The sequence below is a fragment of the Dermacentor albipictus genome, chromosome 1, assembly GCF_038994185.2.
Source record: "Dermacentor albipictus isolate Rhodes 1998 colony chromosome 1, USDA_Dalb.pri_finalv2, whole genome shotgun sequence".
In the NCBI taxonomy this organism is placed as follows: domain Eukaryota; kingdom Metazoa; phylum Arthropoda; class Arachnida; order Ixodida; family Ixodidae; genus Dermacentor; species Dermacentor albipictus.
In genome coordinates, this window is record NC_091821.1 from 506,455,031 (window position 1) to 506,467,325 (window position 12,295).

Below are 12,295 nucleotides of genomic sequence, written 5' to 3' on the forward strand. Positions count from 1 at the left end.
GCTCTGCTTTCCCGTCTACCCTGATGGTAGGTAGGATGCATATTCTTGGGCATTGGATGTATGATTATGACGTCTCTGATGTGTCTGGGCATATCTACTTTGACGCCATGTTGCGAATGATACCTTATACCTAGGTGATCCAATATTTGCCTACCTGTTTCAGTTTTGGACAGGTGTTCGTATTGTGCTATTCGGTGTGCCTCGATTAGCTCATCCAGTGTATTGCTTCCGATTTATTTTCAACTTCGTCCCCGGTCGTTTCACTGACTTATAAATAATTCTGATTATTCCAGACACTTCAGTAGCTCAACATGTAATTAAATTTACGCTCTGATGTATCCTATCTATAATGAAACCCATGAATGTTCTCTTCTGCTGTGTTTTTTTATATTTTTGTGTTTTATTATGAATTTCTTCCTGGTCGTCTCAGTGATTTCTGATTAATTCTAAGTATCCCACACACTTCAGTAGCTCAACTTGTAACTAAACTTTCACTCTGATATCCTATCTACAATGAAACCCATGAACAGCGTACTGTACCAATTTTTGCAATCTTTTCTAATTTATTTTCAATTTCCTCCCCAGTCGTCTCAGGAAGTGAACAGGAAGTGCTGCGCAAAGAACAAGAATCTCACCCGATGCTCGCGCCACTAAAAAAATATAGTAATAAAAAAACTGTGGGCAGTTTGCACTAGTGGTGGAAGGCTGCGTCACAGCGGAACTAGTTCTGGCTTTTGCAAAGTATTTGCTAGGTTTTGTTAAGTTTTACGAGGTTATACATGGCTCGCGGAGGTTCATACTAAGTGTTGATAGGTTTTTCTATGTTCTGCACGGTTATGTCTGGCTTGGCTAGGTTAACGATAAGTGTTCCTAGGTTTTGTTAAGTTTCGCGATGTTGTGCATGGCTTGGCTAAGCTCACAGGAAACGTTGTTAGGTTTTGCTGAGTCTTACGAGGTTAAGCTTGGCTTAACTATGATCATACTAAGTGTCGCCATCGCTAAGTTTCTCTAGGTTTTTGCAAGGTCATACATGGCCAAGCCGGTAAGCCACATAAGCCCCGACAAGTCACACGCATAAAAGCCACAGTACGCCCATCACAATTTATTATGCACAGTGCTTCAGTAGCAGTCGCAATCATGGTCAATCCGGTCTTTGTCCTCGACGTCCGACCGTCGTTGTCGTCGTCATCGGGGACGGTGGCGGTGGGGAAGGTTTCGCGAAGCACTGGCAAGGAACTGAGGTGAAACAGCGCGAAAAAGACTAGGACACAAGGAAACAAATACCACAGACGTAGTATTTGTATATCTGTGGTATTTGTTTCCTTGTGTCCTCGTCTTTTTCGCGCTGTTTCACCTCAGTTCTAAGTATGAACCAACTAGCCCTCATCAAGATCTTACTAATTACCACTGGCAAGGAGAGCTCTTCTGTTCAAAACTTCGGCACCGAGTTCACCATGGAGAGGTTCACGTCGAAATAGAGCCGGTCACAGACGCGGCAGCTGTGCCCGAACTGTATGCCGAGGAATTCGCGCGGGAAGCGGTCGTTCGCACCTCCCATGGATTTGCGGGCTTGTCCTTGGAAGTTCTCGGTGACAGGCAGGACCGGAACCGATACCCGGCGGCGCCAAGCATTCAGTGGGCAGCGTCCGTTGTCTCTGGCCTGAAACCCAGGATCCTGGGCTCGGTGAAGGCGTTTGTCGCGATGCGCAGGATCGGCTCTCCTTCGTCGATTGTAGTCCCGCTGAGCCGCGTGCCGAGCTTTTTCGTGAGTCACAAACGCGACATCCGTGCCCAAACTCTATGCCCAGAAATTCGTGTTGGAATCGGCCGTTCGCACCCCCCGTGTCTCGGCGGGCTTGACACTGAAAGGTTTCGAGCAGTCGCAGGCCGGGATCGTTTTCTCGGTGACGTCGGGCGTTTAAGCGCCGACTTTCCCTGGACTGAAACTCCGGATCCTAGACTCGGCGTCGCCTCTTCTCAGCCGCAGCTTCGGCGCGTTGTTCCCGATCAACTCAGCGGCGACGCATCGCTTCTCGCTTGGCAGTACAGCGCTCTTCCTGGTAAGCCACTTTTGAACGTCCGCACTTTCTTCGGTCTTCCCATAGGAACAGCACCTACGCACTGAGTAGAGGAGACGAGAGGTGTGCCGCCACGCAGGCCCGAAAGTTTACTCGCCTGTGACGTCACGACTCCGCTTTACGCGCGTGGAGTGCGAGGAGCTTACGCGGCTGGGTGCTTTCGCAGGTGGTTGCTAGGCAACGCGAGGCGGCGCACAGGTGGGCTGAGTTTTCTGTTAACGCTCCACGGCGGAACGAAAGCTTAAACAGCTCCAATGTTAAAAAAGTAAAAGTAGAAAGAGACTGCTTAATATGAATTGTGGCTTCACATCACGGGCTCTACAGGCAAACCACGGAAACTTATCACAGTTTCCTTCCATCCGTGCAGTGGGTAGGCCGCTGCGGTTAAGGCTGCCAAAGAACAGCGCGCCTACTAAGAATACCGTCGTGAACAGAAGCTCGAATGTGCCCGGCGACGGCGGGTGACACGTCATAAGGACGAAGATAGTGTCGCAAACGCCAAGCACATGTGCCTATGATTGGATCACCTCTACCGACTCCACTTCCATCGTAATTGTGTATGAATTCAGCATAGCCGTGTCTCGGCCAGACGAAAAGTGATTATTGGCGTTTCTCTTGGAAAGGTTAAGGCATTCATTGTTACACAAACATCAATGCGCCCACGACGCATCATCGGAAGTGTCTATAGACATTACATTGGCCAAGAACATTTCCAGTGCGGCCACAGAACCACTTACCCTATACATAGCGAGCATAAAGTGATGGTAACCCAGTTGACCAAATAAGAAATGCAAAAAAAGCAAACGAAAGAATGTTAAAAATAAAAAAGCACTGAGTATGCAATTTATTAAAACAACAAAAAATTGTAAAAGACGATATCATTTTAGTATATGTGTATTTTAGCTTCAGCCAACATAGTTATTATGAACATATTCATCATCATATATACAACATTGGTCATTCGCCTTCAGAGAGTGGAATGGCTTAGAATTTTTAACGCATACGTCATTTGTAATGCACGCATTGCGAACATAATAAACTGAAGCTAAACGTGATGAAGCCAGGGAAAGCCCAAACAAACCTAAAAACCTCGGAAATACTGTTGCCATACGAGTTGTGCGTCTGAAGATCAATTCGCAAAAGCATGAACGTACCGTAAATATGAAGGCGTCAACGATGCTCTTGGGAAACATGCTCCTGAAAAGAACAATTGCTATGTTGTGACAAATTGTTGCGGTCGGGGATATGCGTGTGGATATTTGTGACAAGGATATATGTGACAAGGATATATGTGGCAAGGCTTTTGGACGTTTGTCCAAGACGCCTGTAATGGTGCCAAAGTTGGCCGCACCTGTGCCGCGTCTCCCTGTCGCCTTCTGCGGAGGCTGCGGAAAGGTGGGTGCTTTGCGGACGCATAGTTGCGAGCGGGATAAATCAGAAGAATCTTATACGGGCTCAAATCACTGACTGCTGCGTTCTTTAACGCATCTTATGGACGGCAAAAGGCTCAGGGTCAGCTATGTCTCCGCGAGATCCGTAACTAATAGAAAAGTGGGAGGCTCAAGTGAAAAACGCCTCTAAACTGAGAGCTCCTAGGTTTCTTTTCTTTTGTTATTGTTTCTTGCAGCACCCCCGTTTTCCTGGTCCTCAATTTTTTCACAATAAAAAATTTGAGTCTATTTGTTACTTACCGACTTATTACCATGTTACGCATAGCATCGAGTAAGAAAAGAAATTGTTAGTGGAGGTGTGGTCTGAAGCGTTATGCTCCATGCGGAAGCTTTAGACGAAACCAGAGTCTAAATTAAGTGTATAACTACAATAAATAAATATAATACACTAAATAATACACTAATACATACACTAAAAAGGAATCGCATTCTGCGATAGTTTTGGAATAGATTAGAGTAGAACTTTTTTCATGTACTTGTGGAGGTCAGTATAAGGCTTAGATATAACACAGTTCAGCGCGATTAGACAAGGACAGAGAAGAATTTGACAGAGAATATATTGCTGTGTACGCCTAATTCTTCTCTCCGCGCAATTGCACTCAACTGCATTACTATGAAGGCCAGCCAAGTAGCCCACTAACACGCTTCAGTAAGAAACCGGCGCCGATACTTACTGAAGCTTTATCCGAGATACTAAAGTCTCGTCGAAGTAATGAAACATGCATACATATTTGAAATTTTGAATACGTTAGACAACGAAGGAAAGAAAAAAACCTGCGGAGTCAATTCCGGTTAAACCTTACGTAAAGCGGAGTATTCTTGGTGCTATTGGCTTACCAGCGATACGCGCGTGCATAGGAAGTGTGGTTTTTGAGGAGTTAATATTAGTGTTAAAGATGAGCTGCCTTAGGAAGCAAATATTATTGCAATTATATGAACTCTCCAGGTGAATTTCTGCCGTCGCCGTGAGGTTCCGTATGAGTGAAAGCGGGGGATGGTGAGCCGGTGGACGCGGTTCAATGTCGCGTGCGCGAGCGATGAATGCGGTGTGGATGCGTGCCCTCTCCAGTGGCGTGCGAGGCAAGCGGGGTTAGGCGAGGGAGGAGAGGTGTTCTTCGCCGGCGGCTACTAGGGTGCCTCAATATCCTTCTCGCCCGCCGCTCCACCATAGAGAAATTCTCTATGGCTCCACAGAGCGGACACACTGTGGCGTCCACTACGGTATTGGCCACGCGAATTGCGGACGCCGTAGTAGACGCCGTAAGAACGCGTTGCCGGCGGTCGTGTGTCTTCAAAGCAATTTGCAATGCGGCCAAAGTACGCACCCGCGTGGGCCTCATCTTGAAAGCGATCTGTGATGTTTTCGGAGTGCGCGTAGTTTCGGTAGCTTTCTGCGCGCTGTGCACTCAACGCTTCGATCGCGTTGAAGCGACAGATACACGGATGTCAAATGTCTCACCGCTGCCGCGATTCATAACTCCAGTGTTTTCACAGACAGTTTGCGCTGTCATAGAGCGAGATGTGTTCACGTTTACCTGTGCGCGCGTGACACCGTGCTGGTTCATTTAGTTAAAACACGTTGACGGACTAGTTGGTTCGAATTCATAATAGAATGGGTAAGCGCGACTGAACAAGGACATAGAAACCAGCAGACACACAAAGGTAGCGCTGTCTCCGTGTGTCTGTTTCTTTCTACGTCCTCATTGAGTCACGCTTACACATTATATCATTGTTAATTTAGTTAGTAAGCGAATGTTTCCAAGTTTATACGGCCAATGAAATTACTATCCTTACTCCGTACAGCTATGTACTAATTTGCTATCGCAATCAGTTCCTCGCCTTTCAGGCGTAACTACGAATTTTAGTACTTGCAATTATTTGAGACAGGCTGCATATTATATACATAAATTTACTTGCAGTAAATCATACACATATTATTTCTTAAAATTTTCAGTGGAGGAGTCATAGCATCGTGTTGCACTCGTGGGGTTTCTGATACGTCGGTTTCCTCTTACGCAACTGCGGATCGAAAGGCGCCAAGAGTCTCCAGGCGCTGGCTTGCCCTTGAGGAAGGTTGTTCTAAGCCGCTTGTCGAAGTATGTGGCCATGGTGTTCAGCGTTAGAGGCGAAATACGTACGAATAACGACCTTTAACTCGGCAAGAAAGCGCCACTTTAAGAAAATGTGCAATGCCTGTAACAAGAGTTTCGTTGCAGCCTTTGACTTTGGGACCCTCGTTAATTTATCTCTAACCCAGTCACTGTATATAAAGAATAAAAAGTAAAACTGAGTCACCTTAGCATACGCCGAAAAGGGCGAAGGCTGCGCGCTCAAGAGACATTTGTTAAGTTACTTGGCAGTCTCATACAAATGCGTTGCTACTTCTTGTTTTCTAACGCCAAAGGTGCCTTAATTAAGTGCCTTAATTGAGGCTACGTGAGTTAATCGTGCTTTAATTAACTTCGCCCTAATTAACGCCAAAGGTCGTGGGTTTGACTCCCACCAAGGATCGTGGGTTCGAGTGCCTTAATTACCTCTATATTAGTTAACAACACCTTACTTCGCCTTAACACTAAACGTCGTGGATTCCACTCCAACCGAAGGTCACCCACCACGGTGGCTTTGCGGCTATCGTGTTTTGTTCTGCTAAGCCCGAGGTCACGGGATCGAATCCCGGCCACGGCGGCTGCATTTCGATGGCAGCGAAGTGCAAAAATGTCTCTGTCCCGTGCATTGTGGGCACGTTAAAGGGATACTAAAGCGAAACAATAAATCAGTTTAGACTAATGGAGCATTGTTCGACAACCCTGCAGGCAGTCATTTAAAAAAGATAGCTTGATTATTAGATGAGGAAATGAAGGTCCAAGCATCAGTATTTGAATTTCGCGCCGAAACCCCGACGCTGCTACGTCAGTGTGACGTCAGGGACTCAAAAGTATGTTTTCGCATTTGGGCCGCGTTGGCTGAGTAAAGGTTCCCGAAACTTGCCATGTTTAATATTTGGTTCCTTTAGAACACAATGTAGTCAATCTGTACCGCTATATATAATTAGTAGGCCCTAGAAGATGCCATCAAAATCCAAGACGTCACAGCCCCCAGGTGTGGGAACCTAAGTAGGCGTCGCCACCCGTATTTCGTTTTTGCGCTTTTTCTGGCTTACCAAACGTCTTATCGTTGTAAGAGTGGTGTTTTTGGTGTTGTAGAACGGTAATTTACTGATGCAGGAAAAATCATTTTTCACTTTAGTGTCCCTTTAAAGATCCCCTGGTGGTCAAAATGAGACCTGAGTCCACCACTACGGCGTGCCTCATAATCAAGTCATGGTTTTGGCACGTAAAACCCCAGAACTCGTTCAGTCCCACCGAAGGTCGTGAATTTGAGTGTCTGAATTAACTCAACGTTACCTATTTTTGACTTTTTTGGCATAATCAGCGGCATGGAGCCAGCTGTGAAGCCGAAGACGAACGTCAGAGGAGTGGCACGAGTGCGAGGGGCATTATTGGGACGCTGGCATAATGGGCGGCATGGGCGCCAGCTGTGGAAGAAGACGACGACGAACGCGAGAGCAGTGGAACGAGCGCGAAGGGCAGTGTGGGAACACTGGCATGGTGAGCGGCATGGGCGCCAGCTGTGGAAGAAGACGACGACGAACGCAGCAGCAGTGCAACGAGCGCGAAGGGTAGTGTGGGAACACTGGCATGGTGAGCGGCATGGGCGCCAGCTGTGGAAGAAGACGACGACGAACGCAGCAGCAGTGCAACGAGCGCGAAGGGTAGTGTGGGAACACTGGCATGGTGAGCGGCATGGGCGCCAGCTGTGGAAGAAGACGACGACGAACGCAGCAGCAGTGCAACGAGCGCGAAGGGCAGTGTGGGAACACTGGCATGGTGAGCGGCATGGGCGCCAGCTGTGGAAGAAGACGACGACGAACGCAGCAGCAGTGCAACGAGCGCGAAGGGTAGTGTGGGAACACTGGCATGGTGAGCGGCATGGGCGCCAGCTGTGGAAGAAGACGACGACGAACGCAGCAGCAGTGCAACGAGCGCGAAGGGCAGTGTGGGAACACTGGCATGGTGAGCGGCATGGGCGCCAGCTGTGGAAGAAGACGACGACGAACGCAGCAGCAGTGCAACGAGCGCGAAGGGCAGTGTGGGAACACTGGCATGGTGAGCGGCATGGGCGCCAGCTGTGGAAGAAGACGACGACGAACGCAGCAGCAGTGCAACGAGCGCGAAGGGTAGTGTGGGAACACTGGCATGGTGAGCGGCATGGGCGCCAGCTGTGGAAGAAGACGACGACGAACGCAGCAGCAGTGCAACGAGCGCGAAGGGTAGTGTGGGAACACTGGCACGGTGAGCGGCATGGGCGCCAGCTGTGGAAGAAGACGACGACGAACGCAGCAGCAGTGCAACGAGCGCGAAGGGTAGTGTGGGAACACTGGCACGGTGAGCGGCATGGGCGCCAGCTGTGGAAGAAGACGACGACGAACGCAGCAGCAGTGCAACGAGCGCGAAGGGTAGTGTGGGAACACTGGCACGGTGAGCGGCATGGGCGCCAGCTGTGGAAGAAGACGACGACGAACGCAGCAGCAGTGCAACGAGCGCGAAGGGTAGTGTGGGAACACTGGCACGGTGAGCGGCATGGGCGCCAGCTGTGGAAGAAGACGACGACGAACGCAGCAGCAGTGCAACGAGCGCGAAGGGTAGTGTGGGAACACTGGCATGGTGAGCGGCATGGGCGCCAGCTGTGGAAGAAGACGACGGCGAAAGCGCGGGCAATGCCTCGCGCGCGAGAGGCAGTATGGGAACGCTGGCATGATGAGCAGCATCGGAGCCAGTTGTGGAAGAATACGACGACGAACGCGAGAGCAGTGGAAAGATCGCGAGGGTCAGTATGGGAACGCTGGCATGAGCAGCATCGGAGCCAGTTGTGGAAGAAGACGACGACGAACGCGAGAGCAGTGGAAAGATCGCGAGGGTCAGTATGGGAACGCTGGCATGATGAGCAGCATCGGAGCCAGTTGTGGAAGAAGACGACGACGAACGCGAGAGCAGTGGAAAGAGCGCGAGGGTCAGTATGGGAACGCTGGCATGAGCAGCATCGGAGCCAGTTGTGGAAGAAGACGACGACGAACGCGAGAGCAGTGGAAAGAGCGCGAGGATCAGTATGGGAACGCTGGCATGATGAGCAGCATCGGAGCCAGTTGTGGAAGAAGACGACGACGAACGCGAGAGCAGTGGAAAGATCGCGAGGGTCAGTATGGGAACGCTGGCATGATGAGCAGCATCGGAGCCAGTTGTGGAAGAAGACGACGACGAACGCGAGAGCAGTGGAAAGATCGCGAGGGTCAGTGTGGGAACGCTGGCATGATGAGCAGCATCGGAGCCAGTTGTGGAAGAAGGCGACGACGAACGCGAGAGCAGTGGAAAGATCGCGAGGGTCAGTATGGGAACGCTGGCATGATGAGCAGCATCGCAGCCAGTTGTGGAAGAAGACGACGACGAACGCGAGAGCAGTGGAAAGATCGCGAGGGTCAGTATGGGAACGCTGGCATGAGCAGCATCGGAGCCAGTTGTGGAAGAAGACGACGACGAACGCGAGAGCAGTGGAAAGATCGCGAGGGTCAGTATGGGAACGCTGGCATGATGAGCAGCATCGGAGCCAGTTGTGGAAGAAGACTACGACGAACGCGAGAGCAGTGGAAAGAGCGCGAGGATCAGTATGAGAACGCTGGCATGATGAGCAGCATCGGAGCCAGTTGTGGAAGAAGACGACGACGAACGCGAGAGCAGTGGAAAGATCGCGAGGGTCAGTATGGGAACGCTGGCATGATGAGCAGCATCGGAGCCAGTTGTGGAAGAAGACGACGACGAACGCGAGAGCAGTGGAAAGATCGCGAGGGTCAGTATGGGAACGCTGGCATGATGAGCAGCATCGGAGCCAGTTGTGGAAGAAGACGACGACGAACGCGAGAGCAGTGGAAAGAGCGCGAGGGTCAGTATGGGAACGCTGGCATGATGAGCAGCATCGGAGCCAGTTGTGGAAGAATACGACGAACGCGAGAGCAGTGGAAAGATCGCGAGGGTCAGTATGGGAACGCTGGCATGATGAGCAGCATCGGAGCCAGTTGTGGAAGAATACGACGACGAACGCGAGAGCAGTGGAAAGATCGCGAGGGTCAGTATGGGAACGCTGGCATGATGAGCAGCATCGGAGCCAGTTGTGGAAGAAGACGACGACGAACGCGAGAGCAGTGGAAAGAGCGCGAGGGTCAGTATGGGAACGCTGGCATGATGAGCAGCATCGGAGCCAGTTGTGGAAGAAGACGACGACGAACGCGAGAGCAGTGGAAAGATCGCGAGGGTCAGTATGGGAACGCTGGCATGATGAGCAGCATCGGAGCCAGTTGTGGAAGAAGACGACGACGAACGCGAGAGCAGTGGAAAGAGCGCGAGGGTCAGTATGGGAACGCTGGCATGATGAGCAGCATCGGAGCCAGTTGTGGAAGAAGACGACGACGAAAGCGCGAGCAGGGGAAAGAGCGCGAGGGTCAGTATGGGAAAGCTTGCATGGTGGGCGACATCGGAGCCAGCTCTAGAAGAAGACGATGAATGTGAGAGCAGTGGCACGAGCGCGATGGGCGGTATGGGAACACTGGCATGATGAGAGGCATCTGCGCCAGCTGTAGAAGACGACGAACGCAAAGGCAGTGGAACGAGCGATAGGGGCAGTATGGGAACGCTGACATGATGGCCGCCATCGGCGCCAGCTGTGCAAGAAGACTGCAAGCGCGTGAGCAGTGGTACGTCGGCGTGTCTTCGCGAGGCGGGCTCACCCTGGCACAAGAACAAGAATTCAAGATTGCCAATCAGTTTGCAGAATGCATTTATCTATGTCAATGACGCACGGAGGTCTTTGATCATGACAAGTAAATTTGCATCAGAATAGAAAGGGATTAGAGCACATACGGCATACATTGTCAAATCATTGCCAGTAGAAACTTTGGGTGAGAGAGGCTGAAAAAATGGGCCAGAAACGTGGAGGTTAACAAAGAAGCTTGAGGAGAAGTTAAGAACCACGCAACGAGCCATGTATGTGGTGAGGCCACAACAACAACGAAAAATGCTAGGCACAACGTTAAAAAGGGCACGACAGCGGTGTGGACGAGAGTGCAAACGGGGGTTGCCGACATTGTCGTTGACATTAGGTAAAAGAAATGGAGTTGAGCAGGTGCTCTATTGGGTACGACAGATAACCGTTGGGCCATTAGAGTCACCAAACGGGTACCGGGGGAACGCGAGGCGCGTCTCGAGTGTACTTGAGCTCTACATTTTTCAATGTTGCGGTGGCAAACCTCATCGTGACCCATTGACAACCCACACAGACGGAACCGTGAAGTTACGAGGAATCATTCGAATCACTGAAGACCACTCTTTCAGCCCTGCGACGTCTTCTCGAGGAGTAGCAATATTAAACAGTGCAGTACTGCGCCGCGGAGCTGTTAAGCCTAACGCCGGCGCAGCGGTAGCGGCTGCGGCGGAGGCGCGGGCTCCGGATCCGGAGCTAGACTTAACTGTCACCACGGGCGTGGCGCGAGACTCTCATACCACCAGAATAAGAGATCGTCAAGTTGAAAACAACGAACGAATAGACCTGACGGGGCCCGGCACGCCTGCGATTGGGCCCAACCAGCACGAATAACTGAATGGAAACTTTCCACCCTCAAATTTGCTTGACACCGGAGCGACTGGTAGACGGTTTCGACATTGCGTCAGCGCAAACAACAAGCATTGGAACGCAAACGCGACAACTCGGCAGCCAAACTCACTTCGGAAACCAATACCACGAGATGACCGAAAGGAAAGAAGTTCCCTAAACGCCGACCCTTGCCGAAAGACGACTTTAAAATCATAATAAGATCACTCCGGGGACGAGCCTTGCTGAACATCAAGCACGCACACTTGTGACAGCAGTCATTGAAGCTCTCTAACACAAATTATCTGGGGACCAAATCAACCCGGTATCTAACATAACTATTTTTCCACCGAGCACCAGGAGGTGGCAGAGAAATGAAGAGTTACACGAAACCTAACGACCAGTGGTCACGCATACGCCGTGAAAGTGTACGCGGCCACCGGACAAGACACGTCAAGGGGCGCTCAGGAAATTCCACGACACTCCCCACTCGATACATTGCTTGCAAATATGCGGGTACGCACGCATGGAGTAGAGCTTGTGCAGGCACGCATGATAAGTGACCGCAAGAGCAACGCCTTGACCTTTATAGCGGGCATGTACTACCCAAGATGGAGCGGAACTATGGAGGGGAACTTTTGTTCCACCCCTTCCGCTCCACGATTCAAGTCTGCAAGATCTGCCGCGACAAAGGGCGTCACACGGATGTCTGCCCCAAGCCATAGCGCCTCATCTGCAAACTATGTGGACTTGAAAACGCTACCGACGGACACCCGGTTGAACCTAAGTGTGACTCGTGTGTGTGTGTGGGGGGGGGGGGGTCCTCATCCCACCGGTGACTGCCGATGCTGCAACAAGTGACTGAAACAATGACTTCCGCGTAAACACTGAACCCCTCCACAGCAGGTGGCCAAACAACGATGGTGGTTCTCCTCGGAGGACAAGGACGAAGACTACAAAGGAAAGACTGAACGCAGCAGAGAAACTGGAAGCGTATCTAGCTCAAGATCTCCGCAGCTCACAACCCCTGTTCTACCTAAGACAGATGAACTGAAGCTGAATTGCCTGTGC

At 50.8% G+C, this 12,295-nt stretch overlaps 1 protein-coding gene across 3 annotated transcripts in view; it reads right to left on the bottom strand.

Moving 5' to 3' along the window:
- LOC135907588 (excitatory amino acid transporter 1-like) overlaps positions 1–12,295 on the bottom strand; it is a 273,341-nt gene that overhangs the window by 200,441 nt on the left and 60,605 nt on the right. For all 3 annotated transcript variants that reach the window (XM_065439268.1, XM_065439269.1, XM_065439267.1), the window contains exon 4: positions 3,233–3,275. In XM_065439268.1, the coding sequence (XP_065295340.1) occupies positions 3,233–3,275 (43 nt within the window). The remainder of the gene's footprint in view (positions 1–3,232; positions 3,276–12,295) is intronic.